At 45.1% G+C, this 16,994-nt stretch overlaps 5 protein-coding genes across 5 annotated transcripts, besides 1 other annotated feature; 2 read left to right on the plus strand and 3 right to left on the minus strand.

The window, feature by feature from the left end:
* Window positions 1–382: 382 nt before the first annotated feature.
* On the minus strand, window positions 383–1,905 carry N7446_007323 (uncharacterized protein; the record flags this gene model as incomplete). The annotated part of the gene is made up of 8 exons (XM_058516069.1): window positions 383–613; window positions 701–728; window positions 867–1,006; window positions 1,031–1,273; window positions 1,433–1,573; window positions 1,595–1,740; window positions 1,806–1,860; window positions 1,882–1,905. 8 exons carry the CDS (start codon window positions 1,903–1,905, stop codon window positions 383–385), a joined length of 1,008 nt encoding a protein of 335 aa, XP_058373247.1.
* Window positions 1,906–5,015: 3,110 nt separating this feature from the next.
* Window positions 5,016–5,039: a sequence feature (Short protein (N7446_007324, KAJ6063204.1) was converted to a misc_feature.).
* A 332-nt stretch (window positions 5,040–5,371) lies between these two features.
* On the plus strand, window positions 5,372–5,856 carry N7446_007325 (kinase domain-containing protein; the record flags this gene model as incomplete). Its single annotated transcript, XM_058516070.1, has 2 exons — window positions 5,372–5,459; window positions 5,519–5,856. The coding sequence occupies 2 exons, from the start codon at window positions 5,372–5,374 to the stop codon at window positions 5,854–5,856; spliced, it is 426 nt and encodes a 141-aa protein (XP_058373248.1).
* Window positions 5,857–6,034: 178 nt separating this feature from the next.
* On the plus strand, window positions 6,035–6,264 carry N7446_007326 (uncharacterized protein; the record flags this gene model as incomplete). Its single annotated transcript, XM_058516071.1, has 2 exons — window positions 6,035–6,070; window positions 6,091–6,264. The coding sequence occupies 2 exons, from the start codon at window positions 6,035–6,037 to the stop codon at window positions 6,262–6,264; spliced, it is 210 nt and encodes a 69-aa protein (XP_058373249.1).
* Window positions 6,265–7,949: 1,685 nt separating this feature from the next.
* On the minus strand, window positions 7,950–8,438 carry N7446_007327 (uncharacterized protein; the record flags this gene model as incomplete). Its single annotated transcript, XM_058516072.1, has 1 exon — window positions 7,950–8,438. The coding sequence occupies one exon, from the start codon at window positions 8,436–8,438 to the stop codon at window positions 7,950–7,952; it is 489 nt and encodes a 162-aa protein (XP_058373250.1).
* Window positions 8,439–14,494: 6,056 nt separating this feature from the next.
* N7446_007328 (DUF2841 domain-containing protein) lies at window positions 14,495–16,006 on the minus strand (the record flags this gene model as incomplete). The annotated part of the gene is made up of 4 exons (XM_058516073.1): window positions 14,495–14,547; window positions 14,585–15,178; window positions 15,231–15,758; window positions 15,808–16,006. 4 exons carry the CDS (start codon window positions 16,004–16,006, stop codon window positions 14,495–14,497), a joined length of 1,374 nt encoding a protein of 457 aa, XP_058373251.1.
* Window positions 16,007–16,994: the final 988 nt, after the last annotated feature.

The following is a 16,994-nucleotide window of genomic DNA, read 5'->3' on the forward strand; positions in this document are numbered from 1 at the left end:
GCGAGGCGTAGGCACGAAGGCATAAGCTAGGCTCGTAGGCACTAGGTACTCTTTTTCGACAACTCGAGCGCACTAGAGAACTTATAACACTCGTGCTTTTAGCATCCTAAATAAGCGGAATTTCGAGGCTGAATAGACCATCTATGGCCTTAGGGTTATAGGTGATACGGAGTATGCCGCGTTCTAGATCAACAGATAGATATATAGACGCCATCTAAGGATATTCTTTCTACTTTATAGGAAAGCCGGTCACCTGATGAACGAGGTACCATTCTCGGTCCTATGCAAGCCCTTCTCTTTTGACCTCCTAACGCTTGCCTTTAGGAATCTTGAACGGGCCACAGCCTTTGATGGGAAATATCGTTAGACTCTCAACATAAAACTAAGGGGCGATTGTATTGCTTGCATCTATCGGAGGACTCAATAACACCAAAGGAGGGACTTTCTCTATATAAAACTCCTCGACGAATTCTGTCAGTGAGTCTATATCCTTCAGATTGCTTATTGCTCCTAGACTAACACGCAAAATGCTAGTTAGTCGGCCATCTAATATATCATAGTCATCACCGCAGCGTAAACTAGTGGCATAATAGCGACGTAGCTCTTCTCCTTCCTATCTAAGAGACATGGCCGTTCCTCTAGGGTTGCAGACAGAACCAGAACGTAGTTAGATATTATATGCCGTTGCCAGTTTTTCTACCTCGGACTTAGGGATCCACTCGCCGTGACTGTTCCTTATATTAAAAGCGATAATTAGGCCTTAGAGGGTTAGGTTCCTATAACTCGATTGGTAAACCTCATAGACCTTTATGCTATTAAAGTGTCTCAATGCAGAGAGTCGATCATAGACTCTCTAAGCGAGGAACCTAGTATAGGAAGAAATATTCGTCATTAACCCATATAGACGTTTGTGCGTCTTTAGGGCGGTATCAAGTGCAATAATGCTGTGAAATAGAAGGGTGCTATCCTTAAGCCGCTCATGGATTGAGGTTTCTTTTTTGGTATGCTATTGTGCTCCGGACGCTATCACCATATCCACGGTACCCCCGCCGAAAAACTTTCGTCGCTTAAGTACGGATATAGTGCTTTTCCGGACAACCAAAGCCCCTAAATCAGGGAATCCAAAGATTTTGTAAAAGCTAAGCGCCGTAAAATCCGGAGCGGTAGCTACATCACTTAGGTTAAGAGGAGCAGTTAATAGAAACGAGGCGGCATTAAGCAAGGTGAATATATTCCTTCCTTCGTTAGCAGCGGAACGGATTTGCCCGCACCACTAAAGTGGGAGACGTCGACCGTTTATGTTTGATTAAGCTAGAAAGGCAAATAGCTTAGGAATTTTCGACTAAGCTATGTCTAGCTCAGAGATCTAAGCGTCTATATCGGTATCATCGAAACATTGATAGCCTATATCCGCGAGTTCCCGAACACCAACCACGCTAGTGTAGGCATCAACGTGGTACCTATACCAAAATCCCCGAGGGTCATCTCGAAAAGATTCTCCAATCAACTTAATAGCTACTGTCGCATTTGCCACAAAAACCATATCAAACTCATCGGGGCTTGCATTAAAGAACTAGAGGACTCGGAGTCGCACGTCTTCTATCCGCTCTATAGACAGTCGTGATAATACAGACATCGAATGGGGATTTCCGAAGAGACTGGATATCATATCATCCGAGAATAACTCGATAAATGATTTGGCATAGAGTGTTGTTCCGGCGTGGTCTAGATAAGTTGTTCCTATAACCCGTGAAAAAGGGTAGTTAGTACAGATGAATCAAGTAATATCATATGCTAGGCTATACCATTGAGTAGTGGATACTTATGTTCACGGATGGTATCCGTATCCGTAGAGTATCCCTAGCTATATCGGGAATAGACGAATTCTTCCTCAATGCTCTCCATCATAAAGTGGGTGGACGGAATCGAAGAATATAGCGTGTTTGTTTGCGACAATATCGTGCCTTTGCGAAGTTGATAACTTAAGTGGTGACTGTTTTAGTGAGAAAGATATAACTGCCGTAGAGTTTTCGCGGTAGACGTTTATAACTAGAATAGATAAAAGGGGAAACAGTCTTTTGTGGCCATATATACCAGGCTACTTGGTAGGTTTGCTGGTAACGACGTAGGTCCCTGTCTAGAAATGTTTGCGCTAGAAGTGGAGACGAATAATTGTTCGCGATGAAAAGACAATTTTAGATTAAAAACCTCCGACTAGCTTGCTATAAATGTTCACCATAATTCACCAACTACGAGGAGGCCTATTTAACTCCTTGCAACCATCAAACCGTCCCTGGTTTGCGGTGTATTCATCTAAAGCTCGACGACTACGAGCGCGACCTTAGTCAAATTTCCGCGAGGGTAAACTTTTAATTCCTTTCTTTAGTCTTTTCATTTTTTTCATTTTTTCTATGATAGAGGTACTCAAATAAATTTACTCCAAGTAAAGCAAACGGCAGTACCGACATGAAATACAACACATATACATTATACGCCTGATAGGCTGCATAGTCAAGCGAAATATGTCATCCACATACTTAACATCCCTTATATTAACAGCGTTCTATACAATAATAGCAAGCAAACCCGACGACATTATAGTCTTAACATACAAAATAGCCAATTTATGGTGTGATTTTGCAGCAGCAACTTTGCTCGTTAGAGTTTTCTAAGATTTTGCCCGGCGCAACGGACAGAAGTTAATGTCCAACAAAAAACGAGCTATAGTGATTCTTGAAATTGGCTTAACTAATGCACACTAAGTAATTCTTGCTAGCCCCATCGCTAAAGCCTTAGCGCGGATAAGTATTAAACAAGCTACACTAAATCGAGGGCCGTAGTATTATGCCGCCATGTAGTACAGTCGCTATTGAGGTTTATCATCCAACGGTAAAACCATAAGATATAATTTTATGTTGCCATTGTAAGAAAATCTACGATTGGCCCTGCTCTGGCTAATTGATGACATAGCAGGCCTAAGTTCGATTTTAAGGCGTTCAATATAGGGCCTCAGATAGGAAGCGAGCAAAAGAAATCGGTGTAGGTTTACGAACCCAAGTACTATAGTACAGCGCTTATTAACTCTAGGGATTCTGATTTACAGGTTTCTCTAATACTTATCCAACCCCAAACTTTTATACACTTCGTAGGCTCAGGTCAGTAAAGACCTAGAGATCCAAAAGGAAATTCTTTTGTATATACACTCGACGATACCATACAAACATTCGATTCTGTTGATTTCGACGTTTATCCCGGAGCCAAACAACCCGACATAGGCTAGGCGCTAGGCAGGCCTCCGCGCGTCAGAAACCGAAACCTAGTTACGTAAAATACGAGGATGTAGCATTTTAGTCTATCACGTACCTCCCTTTCAACATCGCAGTCGCAATGTCTAGGGCTTCTATAGGGAGTGATTGGCTGTAATTCCTACAGGGTGGTAGGGTTAGGTTATACCCAATATACAAAGTTGTTCTAGCGGAACAGGCGCTTAAAAGGACATATCTTGCGTTATCGTGTACGGAGGTAGCTGTACGGAAGAGGAGAAGCGAGTGCATATGGATGTGTAAATGGATGCAGAAGGGAAAGACTATCTAAGTGAGAGAGAGGGGATAAGCCCCACGAATATACCACAGTACATACTAAGTAGGAGGTCAGGTTTATTCTGCTAAGCACAGCTACTTGGTTATGAAACCAACCTAGCATGCTGATAACTCAATACAGTATAGCCCCTCTAAGCCGAGAAGCGTCGACCCTCTCGATCATGGTTTCATTCACCCGTTTCTTCGGAAGGCCAAACGATAAATGCACTTTTCGGACCAAGAAGAGCAGGTGGTCCTAAGAAAGACTCTTTTGGTCTCGTTTCTATCGAAGCTGGCCATAACGCACCCGTGCTGTCGCTTTTGATAATGCTGCTCGGAGAGACTCTATTTACGTCGAAAGAGTTTAAGTGTGGTGTGTAGCCATAGCTTAACTAGTGTTGTCCTAATTATATCGTCTATAGATTCTTCACGGACACCGTGATATATGATTTGTCCTTAACGTAAACGCCTCCGGTTCGAGTCGTGGGATAAATATAAGACCTAAAAGCCCGGCATGTCAGCCGGATTATCAGACACCAAAAAGAGTTAACTTTACCGAATCAAGACTCTCGTTGTGTTAGGGTCTATCTAAATCGCCGTCGTATAAGCGGCATACATCAGTGCCCGAGCAATAGCTTCATTCTTTGGCCGTGCGATCTTCCAGATATACTCGATTGTCTATATAGCCATAGCAGCAGTGTGACTAACGGGGCCAAATTTTTATACGGAAGGATATGCCCAAGAAGAGGTAAGATATAGAAGTATAGAGAAATGATAGGACAGAAGATAGAGCAGTCAACATATCCCTTTATAAGCCATTCAGACCTCTCTAACGTTCAGGTTTGTTGTTTTCTTAGCCGCTAATACTTTCTTTTGGCTTAAGATATATCATCTACGCTATACTCCTACTAGGGATTACTACGTAGTAGAGTTTCAGAGTCGACAAGGATCGGTGAGGAGGAGCAGGTTTGGCCTATCATTAGCCGCCTCCGCTTACGACAAGGCCTAGCTACAGCTAATCAATCAGAGAATTCAATGTTAGCCATGCAGGTGCCACGGTGAAGCAGTCCACTCGGAGGAGGCGAAGCAGATAATCGAGAGTTTTAGCCGCCTTAGCAGCGAGGCCATCCGTCCCACACCGCCTTTCAGTACTACCAGTAACAGCACGTCACTCGATTAACTCTCCTAAGGACAAGAACATAAACATAAACCCTGGCTAGAGACTCTCTCGCTCATTCTGCCAGCTCGCAATACTTCGTCGACGAAATCAGAATATCTTCAGGCGCCAATTTCCATTCACACCAAAGATCAGCCATTATCACAAAGCCTTTCCGTCGCCACACCCTTTTCGATGCCTTTATGCCATAGCTAACTCGTCAGCTCTACCAATAGAAGATATATACCATCCTAAGGTAGATATTGAATATTTCGAGGACTATGTGCCCGGTGGATACCACCTAACTCTCATCGGAGATACTTTTTGTAGTGGCCGCTACACCGTCGTTCACAAGCTTAATTTTGGTGGATATTCAACGATTTAGCTAGCCCGGGATCAGCAACGCGGGCGCTACGTATCGCTAAAGATACTAACTACGAGAGCATCGACAGATAGTCACGAGGGGGAAATCCTGCATTACCTAACGAAGTGTGATCGTACTCATCCTAGAAAGCGATTCATCCCGCCGCTACTAGACCAATTCTCGTTTCATAGTCCAAACGGACATCATCGGTGCTTAGTCGGAGAGCCTGCTAGTGGTAGTATTGCCTAGTCCAAGGAGGACAGCATAAATTTCATGTTTCCACCGGACGCTGCTAGATCCACTGCCGCGCAGCTCCTCTTAGGGTTGTCTTACTTGTATGCAAACGGCATATGCCACGGAGGTAAGGATAATTAGGCTGTGCATATACGTTTACTAATGCCGCATACTAACCGCAGGCAGATCTCCACTTACGCAACTTTCTCTTACGCGTACCGAACTTTGACGGCCTAAGCATAGCTAAGCTATACAAGCGCTTCGGTAAACCCTACGAGGTTCCTATCCGCCGAGTAGATAGGAAGCCTAGTGAACCCCACGCACCGCCGCATACCATCTATTCCATGGTTTTAAGCATGCCTGCCAACGAGGTGCATAATCCGGAAATCATCATCTCGGACTACGGAACGTCCTTTATTGTGGCAGACACACCCACACCGACTCTCTATACCCCAGCTCTCTACTCTCCACCAGAAGACTTTTTCGACGAACCCATTATCCAGCCCACCGCAGCTAATATATAGACCCTAGGTGTCAACTTATACGAGGTCTTAGGCGAGCGTCCACTCTTCGAAACATTTTCCTAGGACCGAGATGATATTGTCGCCGAAATAATCAATACGCTAGGCCAACCGCCCTAGAGATAGTGGAACTCTTGGCATAAACGTTCCGAATTCTTCAAGGAGGATAGGTCATAGGTCGATGACTTCCGCCGTATCGGCACTCCCGTTTTCCGGCGTCTACGCCAGCGCCTCTAGGACATAGGCCGTGGTGAGACAGAGCAGACGTACGAATGGGACGTTACGGGCGGGGAACTACATACGTTAGATGACTTGCTAAGAGCTATGATAGCGTTTAAGCCGGCGGAACGACCTATAGCGGACCAACTCCTAAGGTATAAGTATATGGTGAAGTGGGCGTTACCCGCGTAGGAAAGGCAGAAAAAGCAGAAAAGTGCCCAGCCTACAGATAAGGAGCATTAGGCTGCTCGCGCCCATGTAGACAGAAGAAGCGCCGACGGATATACTTTGTCCTAAAACCCGAGCAGCCAAGATAGTGTGAATATCGCCATAGCTTGATATTAACGGGCGCCCGTCTATCTTAAACGTAAGCCGTTTTCTAGGCCACTGTCCAAAGATACTCTCTGAATTTTTGTATAAATATATGCGCATAACAAGATTTCTGCGCTTACGCCCCAAGATAACCGAGAACTAGCAATTACACGTCTGCAAAGCTAATGCGGGGCAAAGTCCTATTATATAGCACGTCGAAGAGGGCCTCGGAACAGTCTTCTATTTGTTTCATTGGGCCTCAGCAAACATCTTTATCCATTTCGATTGACAATCAGGTGGGGCCTTTTTTCCTAGGGCGATTGACTAGGTTATAGGGACTAATCTATTAGTTTTCTACTCCCTCCGTGGACAACGCAACCTAATCCTCTAATGCTTACTAACAAAAGCTCCTTCGCAACCGCCGCAATAATAATAGGTGTGTATAGTGTTCATTTGTTCAGCCATAAATTGACTGTGACGTTAAAGTACAGCCTACGTTGAGTACTAAAAGTAGCATAGCTAAGTCATAAGTACTTAGAGTAAATGTTATGTGGCAATTAGAATAGGATATTTCAACATATCCGTTTTCCACATTTTTACGCTAACGAAGTCCTTAGGGGCTACTATAGGTGGTTAGGTTTTAGCGATCGCGGTGATGTTGGCTATATAGTATTAATGTATCTACGTAGAAGATGATTAATTTAGCTCGCTCAACTAATAGATATATCAATTTGCGTTCTTTCCAGTTCGCAAACTATTTCTTGTCCCTAGCTTGACCAAATAGTGAAGCTAGCATACCGCCCCCAATTCCGATTTGCAATGGTCGAATTTGACAGAGTTCCCCTCCATTGTAACACTATGGTCAGGCAACATCTCTTCAGAATCACCCCTACCAGGTTTAAAAGCATATAATAAAGTGCCGCTCGAACGTATGAAATGTTCAGTTAGTGGTGCAGTAAGCTTTGTCCCTTAGGCAGTGAAAGCCACCGGAGAGAAATGATTGGGGCAATTCTGTATTAGACAAATAATCTAACTACTAATCATAGAACAAGCTGAAAGTCAGTAGTTTGGGAAATTACTATGCCAGTTTTACCTGAAATATATTCTTCCCATCAGTACTAGATATACACTAGCAATTACACAGGTTATATCATGAAACGTTCTATAATCGGACGCCCGAGAACACGACTAATTAGAGCTCGTGTTTATATGATATAGTTCCTGATAATCTAGTCACATAAGCATGCTAAGGTCAGAACAAATACGCAGAGTACCTTACGAAACGAGCAAGCGTCTGTAGTTATAATTAATCTAAGCTACTCGATTAGCGTCTTTGCGCACTTTTGCTTAACACACGCTATTGTATATGCCGGGTAATTCCAAGTAATAATTGAAACTGATTCTAAGAGATCAATCTAGGTACACAAAAGAATGCCGCAACCATTTCCATCGAATATTTGGTAGGCTAATCGAGAAGTAGCTATTGCTATGGCTTAGAGACCAGCTACAGATAGTCAATTTCGAACGCCTAGCCGTTAAATTGAGCGGTAGTATTTGTGGATCCATCACGCGATATCAACGGAGGGCTTAGTCTGTTCGGCACGCCGAGCAATGTCGATAGAAGCATCTGCCTCGCTTCCGCGTTTAGCGATATCAATAGACGGGTCGCTCATATCACCACGCCAGGCAATGTCGATAGAAGCATCTGCCTCGCTTCCGCGTTTAGCGATATCAATAGACGGGTCGCTCATATCACCACGCCGGGCAATGTCGATAGAAGCATCTACCTCGCTTCCGCGTTTAGCGATATCAATAGACGGGTCGCTCATATCACCACGCCGGGCAATATCGATAGAAGCATCTGCCTGGCTTCCACGTTTAGCGATACCGATAGGTATATCGCCTTCATCAACACGCCGGGCAATAACGATAGAAGTCAAGCTCCCATCGATACTTTTCACAACATCCGCATTTACTACATAGGATTTGACAGACGCCAACGGAAGCGCTGACGCAGTCATAGCAAAGCAAACAGTAAGAGCGCGGAGTTGCATTTCAAACTCGAAGGAAGGTGGTATAAGTTAGCGAGAGTCGACACACAGGATACGTCGGGAATAAAATCACTCACTATATCAATACCGGACACTAAGAAGAATTGTTGTTAAGTGAAGAATAAAGTGGATAAAGCATTAGGCTCTTGATGACATCTTATATGGCTCCGTTCGTATGACAGCTTACAACGGGAGCGCAAATATCAGCCTTGTTTCACCAGAATTCTGGTCTAATTAACCTCCCGTTCTTTATTTACTCTCCTAGTATCGAGGCTATTTACCTAGAGACAGTTCACCAATAAGGTCGATCAGATACGAGATCAAATCCAACACGAGATACCTACGGATCTATTCAATACCATCCTTGAATATTCAACTTAACGTTCAAACTTCATAATGCTCACGCACCGTCCCCATAATAGCTCATCATAAAATTGCATTATACAGTTTGGCTTAGATAAAGTCTTGCTTTGTTTATAAATAGCACCCTATCAGTATATTCCACAGTACCAAAAGAAAGATTATTCAGATTGTTGACCGTCTCAAAGAGCCAGACTGTGAATGATCCGGTATTATTGAAAATCTTAAGTAAACGTCACCTACAACTAAATGCACGGTCTGTCCCATAATCACTTGACCAACAAGCAGAACTGCGTTAAAATGCTTATAATGCTCATGTTCAACAGTAATAATAGATTTCAACATAATATGTTTTATTGATGATACCCTTACAGTAGCCCATTCCGTGCATCATCACAATTTAACTCAACCTTACGTGAATTGCTCTCATATCTAGAATACAGCGCAGATTACGAATATTGATTAGTTTTACACCGGCGCTCTATAGTTTGCCGCGAAGAGTAATTTCCTCTTGCTTGGTTAGGGTCACACTTAGTGAATAGACGAATTGCTGGATATTGTTCGACAGGAATTACCCGAGATTAATAAATTTTCTCTGAAGATTGTCTAGCAAGGCTTGCAAATATTGGGTTACATTAACTTAAGCTCATCCTTTAGTACTCTTTTCTTCTTCGAGAACTTTATTATGCAGCGTTTGAACCTACCCTAGAGTGATCCTGCGTATGTCGGCCTAGAACATGAACCAGATGCCGAGCTAGTTGAAGATATTGCCACACAGAGACCATCTAGGTCGACGCTGCTCACGCGAGCATTCTCTCCAAATGCTTGGTCGTTAGTCACGTTTGTATTATTGACCCTGCTCATTAGCAAATTCCCTCGGTGTGGATGTAATTGTGAAGATAAAATTTCAATATAGGCGATGCCAGATTCAGGTTTGTGCGGATGGCGCGTATTATGCGGAAAAAAAGTCCCTAACAACCGAATCCTTTTAGATATGCCAGAACCACTATTAAGACTAGAGAAAAGACGATTCACGAACGGGGTCCGAGACGACTCAAATAGCAATCTCTACTCTTCAATCAATCCGGATGAACTGCAGTATGCCGGCCTTCCTAGCCCCAAGATCGATAAGAACTAGAATAAGCTTATTAGCGGTTCGTACTCACGATATTATTCATTCCACTGTCGTTCTAATGGCTCTATAGGTCGATACTTTCGCTTAGAAGACTCTGAAGTATCACTACTGAACCAAGACCCCGAGCTCCCAGCGCTCACGAAGATGCATAGCAATGAGCGAATAGCCAAAGAAGGTTTCTACGGCGGCCCTGACGTGCTTCACAGTCTCCATTGTTTGAATGCTATACGAAAACATTTAGACTTGGAATATTACTCAGACTCCATGGCTCTCCCACCAGAGTATCGCCGTATACACGTTGACCATTGTGTTGATCATCTTCGACAGGCGATACTCTGCCACGGCGACCTCACACCGGTCACTATGAAACCTGTTGCTGCGAACACATCTTTGCCGTATTCGGTCACATTATACCTTGGACAAACCGAGCGTGAGCATACCTGTCGGAGCACGGAAGCCATAAGGAATTGGGTCACTGCCCGCGGGCAGCGAACGGGTCACATTGAGGCTCATCATCCGAACCCATGATGAACGCTAGTGATGAACGGGCTGATTGGTGGCGAATCTAATTCTAAAACCGAAGTCAAATTGTTGGTTGCATTAAGCCGTGATTCGATAAGGGACGGGTTGGGCGGGAGGGGGGAGGTAGATTCGTCGCTTTCGTCGGTCATAAACCATACTCAAGCAATATTCCTGGGGAGGCTTTTCTATTTGTTGTTAGAGATAAGCAGTATACTAAGGGAAAGGCAAAGGTGGATACATATACGGATTCGGGAAAGCAGCTCCCTTCTTCCTACTTCCTAGTGGACCACATTGGAATTATTCTTCACATATGAGGGACATCTGTATCGGTATTGCTTTCTGAGGCTACTGGTAGCGGGAACAACAATTCCATTTTCCTGGGAGTCACATCTTTGGAGTAAGCTTCCCCTATAATAGTCCCTTGTTTCTACATAATTGTCTTTAGTAACCATCACAGAGAATTATGGGGCTTCTTAAGAGATGAACCCGCCCCGCCCATATGGAGAAATACTTTCCACGTCTTCTTTTCAGATCTTTTGAAATGATATCGTCGGGCTTGCGGAATATAGGATATCATTAAGTTCATGTTTCTCGGCTTTATCTACCCCTAGCAGTATGGACAAGGTAGATATACCACGGATCGCCTAGGCTTCACTACGGTGCAGCCAAAGCAGTAGCACGAATGTTGCCTCTGCTTGTATTCGCCAATGATGCATGGCTGCTATTTGGGAAAATCACGTACAGTAGTATTCGAAATCAGATTTACCTCCACACTCTTCGACTTTAATTCCCAAACCCTACTTTCAAACACGCTAATCCAGATATGGTAATCCCGTCGATCCCCTGGTTCTTAAAATAGAATCTGTATTTTACATGACGCAGGCGTGACCTTGTCCTCTGTAAATTACAGGAAACTGCTATACATTCGAAACCACTCGACCCCTCTTCTCTCCCTAAGCAGCAGGCTTCCTCCCCTGTAAATTACACTTGAGCGACATCATACACCAACTAGGCTTGCAATATGGCCCCAAGACTTCTCCCCTCAAAGCTGCATCTCATCCGTGACATGATAGAGTGCCAGTCACTAACCACAACTCAAATGGCCGAAGAAGCCGAATGCAGCAAGGTCACGATAATAAATATCCGCAGAAATTTACGGCAGTTTGGCAGCGTCCACGCACCCCCAACTCGTATAGGTCGGACGTCAACCGTAACGCCGCTTATGATCGACGCGCTCTGCGACCACCTGTCGGAAAAACCGGGCTTATACCTCGACGAGATGGCTGTCTTCCTCTAGGATGAGTTCCACACCATAATCACAACCTCTAGCATTAGAAGAGCCCTTGTCGCCACAGGTTGGTCCAAAAAGACGGCCCGGCAACATGCAAAGGAGCGTAATGCCGACCTGCGAGAACTATATCTCCATAATTTGTCGGATTTTCAATCTTATCATCTAGTCTACGTTGATGAATCCGGATGCGATAAGAGGGCGGGGTTCAGGCGCACAGGCTGGTCACCACTCGGCGTGGCCCCCCTGCAAGTATCACAATTCCATCGCGACCAGCAATACCAGATACTACCTGCGTACACTAGTGTGGTACGTGCAGCGACCAGACCTGGGAGTTCAGGGTGATTCCAGGAGCTGTTTCACTCCCAAGAACCGGACGCGTTTTGCGAGGCCGTCGACCAATGATCTCAGAAGCTCTGTGTTAAAGGCCATCAAACCTGGTGTTGTAAAACTTCAAAACGATGACTCTGGAAATACCATAGCACCAGCAAATCGTACGTAGCTTGTAAGACTATCCACCATCACTACCACGATACCTGAATTCCTATTGACGGCTCTATCAGTAGTAGGGACACCTGCTTTGGCCCTGGGAGTCTTTTTGCTCCCGGAGGCCGTTGAAAGGTTTCTGGGAGTAAAGAAGCAGCTTCTAGGAGCCACGTAGACCCTAGGAAACCCGACGTAGCTTCTGAGGTCTAGTATCGTCACCTCAGGAATCAAAACCGCGTTCCTGTTGACCATTTCTTCGTTCCTGGGGGCGTAATTGCGGCTCCTGAGAGTGATCGAATGACGCAGATTTGTGCGCAGGTCTGGTGAAGGTATCTTGTGAGGGCTTTCCGCGACCTCAGAAGGCAATATACTGATTCTAGGACCCTAAGGTAAGGTCCCAGGGGCGCCCCATCCCCCACATCAAGCCAATGTATTCCCAAGGCCAGTTCCGTATTTAGTCAGGAACGTAGAGTGAATATCCCAGGGATAGTGTTAGGGTCTCACGTATGCGTTGATGGGGACAGCGTCTTCCAGGTAAGTAATCAATATTAAAGGAGGCTATAATCGACTTTAGATACAAGTCGTAGCGCGAGGAAGCAAAAGAAAGGTAGCTTCCTCGCGTTTAGGAGAACCTATATACACCATGTGGATCCCGCAGATCATATCTCCCATCCTTCTTGTAAGGTTATATCCCTGACACACAATACCAGGAGTTGCACTTTAGATTCTAGGAAGTAATGAAGCTATCAACAGGAACGCGGCTTTGGTTCCCCGAGATGGAGGTAGAAGACCCCAGAAGTTACGTCGGGTTTCCTGGGGGTATATGGCTTCTGGAAGCGGCCTCTGTGCTCCCAGAAACCGTACCAAAGCCTCCGGGATCAAGAGGGCTCCCAGTGCCAAGATGTGTGTTCCTAGGGCTCATAGGTTCGTCAACAGGAACGTGACTGATTTCAGAAAGTTAAGATGGAGAGTCCTACAAGCTTGGTATGATTTTCTAGGGCTATGTAATTCCTGGACGGCTCACAGGTTTCCAGGGTCAGCTTCTGATGACGTTACGAACACCAAGGTTGGTTGATATCTACCCAGGAAAAATTGGTAATCATCACATGTGTTATACATGGGCATTAACGTGAGAATACTGCTCCAATATCGGCCATGATGGGTGGGCCAGTCGGGTAAAGAGATGAAAACGCTTGTAATTCAAATCACGAGATGCAACTGGGAAAGTATCTTAGCAACTCTTTAGTAAAATCCATTTCTTGCATGGCTCCATCCGCCGCAGTTCACTAATAGTTCCGTATTCCACCTCCCCTTCCCTCATCCTTCGAGAAATCATCATGAATATTTGCGATTGTGTTTGTTCGAAATGCCCCCTGCCTCGTTCCTTCACAGCCCTACCCTGGGAAGGACTTCGAACCGCCACGTTGAATGTTTCGTCGGCTCGGTGCGCCTATTCTTCTAGTGATTGCGTAAGTCATGTACGACAAAAGGCGCGAGAGACATGATGAGACGATCCGCCCTGATGCGGGCCCTAGGGCAAATATGCTACCCTTAATCGCGGAACAGGCCGGCCGAGACTCGGTAGGAAGCAATAGTACCTGTCCACTATCCAATGTTATCCACTGCCTTGCTCGGTAAAAATGTCCAGATCCACATGACGTCCCCTGGACTGATTTGAGCCCCAATTTGTCCTTAGATATGAACTATCCCGAGAAAATTGAGTAGCCGTATGCCTGAGGATCTTAGATATTTTCCCGGAAATAGGTATGCCAAATTACTCTGATTAAATTGGATCTCATTGCCCTCAATAACTGGTCAGCCCTCGCATGGCGGCCGTCCTCCGCGCGTCTGAACAGGTTCCCTTGGTCCTTGAAGTTCTTTGTTGGGAAATCCATGTTGAGAGTTCCTTAATTATCGTAAAACCATTTTCATCTATCATCGTGGGAGACGTTGCGCTTTTAAATAAGAAGAGTGGGACTGAATGATGATTCCTTGCTGCCGTTTCATGGAATGTCAAGGTACTTTTTGTAGGACAGCAGTTCGGGATAAACGTATGATAATACATAGACAGCTTGACTCTCTGCATTTCATGGTTATACCTCGGTTATTCTTAGACCATAAATCAATGCTTGAGAGGTTATAAAGACTGAGGCATAATATTCAAGAGCTTCAAATTCTTCACCTCTCACGCACAATAGCTAAAACAGTTAAAAGAATCATAACTTTCCACTGTTATTTCTCGTGACAGATCCGTGGTTGAAGACCTCATTAAAAAGGCTTCCGGATACTGAAGGTGGTAAGGAGTGCCATACACTGGCTTACTAGTATTTGGAGAAGGTGGAGAATCGTGCGCAAGACTGGAAGGGCTTCTTGTATGAACCGGGTAGGTCTCAAAGGAGCCACGTTTCCTCTTCAGAACAGGTGGAGGGACACACATAGTGTCAAACCTTCGTTGATGCTCGAGAAACTGTCGTTCGGGCTTGACACCTGTGATTTGGCTTGGGCGGGCGCTCGACGATGAACTGGTGGAGAACTGTCTATCGGGCGCAGTCAAGGTAGAGGCGTATCTCGAGCAGCTTACAAAAGGCTCAGAGTCTTGAATTGTGACTGGATTACTTATTGTGCTGTTTCCGCTGCCGTCTGCGCAGCTAGCATTTGTCTCCGCTGGTTTTGGACGATTTACAAGAGAGATACACGCTATGGTTTGTCCATCTATGGAAGAGATATCAGTTTGTAAACGACCGAGACTTTTCTCTTTGCGCTTACCAGTTGATCCTTCTAAGGACTTTTCTTCTTGGTGCCTGACTTGATACAGCTCGTCGAGGATATGTAATCGCTCAGGTGGGGATATCAAATGGCGAATAGGCTGATCAGCTCCTTGTAGTTTTGCGACCGAAATCCCATGGCTGGTGCGCAGCTCGCGAAGAATGTGAACCAGAAGCTGAATGCGTTCTATTCACGGTTAGATATGTGCTGGCCACGGAAAGAATCATGGGACTCCTACCAACTTTAGGGAGGTGATCTGGCTCTCGATGGCTTACTCCAGAAGGCCACCACGGTGGTTTAGTCATCTCAGGATCAAACTGCCTTGGAGCCATTGCAACAATCTTTCGCCCATTGTATGGATAGTTCACCTGCTTCTGAGGCTCCACCAGCTTGATATAGGCTTTCGCAAGGATTCGACAATTTGTCTGTTGCAGATCCTCGAAGGCCTTCATATAATATAAGGCCAATATATCACGGTCTTTGACGGATACCATAGCTTTCTTGTCGCTAATCATGTTGAAATCTTTTTTGCAAAGCTCCTTCCGGTGACGTGAGGGATCTTCAGTGGACAAGCAGGGCCAAGACTGTCTGCAGATAGGCCGGACTAGAGGCCGAAAACAAGTTGCCACTGGGACAGGCTTTCGCATGCGTGCCTCAACCCCAAACCTCGTCCCAACATAGTGTTCCTGAGTCATATGTGATGAATGGGTGGTTTTGGCAATTACTGCAGGTGCTTGGTTTGGGGATACTGGCATGCCTTGTTCGACTAACATTGATCATCAATCGAAAGATTGCTGGGTGAACATGATACTCACCTTGATAATTTGAGGAGCAAGTCTTTATTGCCATACCCACAGCTCTCAGGAATGCATCCGTTACCTGTGTGGATAGTATCTCCTGCCAACTCTTTGCGATAGAGTCTGAGACTCGTAGACAAATTATGCCATCTGCGTCGATATATATGAGTGCGAAATGGGTATAAGATAGCTCCAACGATTGTGCGTCTGCTGGCATGGTTGCCTGCGCCTGGCTAGCGGTCAGTTCCTTTAAATCCAACTTTCAACCCAGTAATTACCATAAAGCATGGGTCCATGGACCTATCTTTGACGCCAAAAACAGGTTGGAAGTTGTCTTGGTTGAATGCTTAGCCCGAGTGCACCCAAATATAGAACGCAAGGACTCACAGTCGAAAGCCATTTCTATTGGAGGACTGCAATGACTGTCTTACAATGTTGGGAAAGCGTGAGCAGAAAGTCTATCCACTGCTGGCGTCCCAGATATTTATAACTTGACTGACAGTCGCTAAATATTGCTAGGTGGCGGGGGGGCCTTCACCAGCACTGTCGAACCTGTCAATCCTGTCAAATCTGTACACATGGTATCAAGTTCCAATTAAAAACAAAGGTTGCATTAAAGCTATGTACAAAGTATGGCTCTAACATGAGGCCAATCTAGACCACTGCGTGTATGCATAGCGCCCGAATGGTCGCCCATATCATTGAATCTTTCACGCCTATCGTCAGAAAACTTACCGCCACGGGAGTGTCTATTGTCGTACGAACAATTACCGTATTGTTGAATATAACAAGCCTGGAATGCGGACCAGCCGCGTGGCGTTCATAGGCATTCGTAGGCGTTCGTGGCAAACCAAAACTCCTGGCGTCAGCCCACAGATGGGACGAACGCTAGACATGGCGAATATGCTGGATTGTATGGTGCTGGTACGATGAAATTAATGGACCGTTGCTAGATAAAAATTTTAAATGTCTGGGATCTTGCCATAGACTGTTCACTCCCGTAACAAATGCTGTTATTCTATAAATACATATAGCTGGACCTATGCTGGACGAACTGCTAGGGATCTTCTTGTTTCTGGTCAGAAAGATATTAGGCATGTCACTGGGGTTTTCTGAGAAGTCCAGAGCATGCACAAAAAAAAAAAAAAATTAGGGACGTCTCTATTTGCAATTTTCTGCGGTCGGGATTCTTCCAACAACGGTAA

Source organism: Penicillium canescens (assembly GCF_028828765.1).
Source record: "Penicillium canescens strain IBT 15451 chromosome Unknown utg000004l_segment0_segment0, whole genome shotgun sequence".
In the NCBI taxonomy this organism is placed as follows: Eukaryota; Fungi; Ascomycota; class Eurotiomycetes; order Eurotiales; family Aspergillaceae; genus Penicillium; species Penicillium canescens.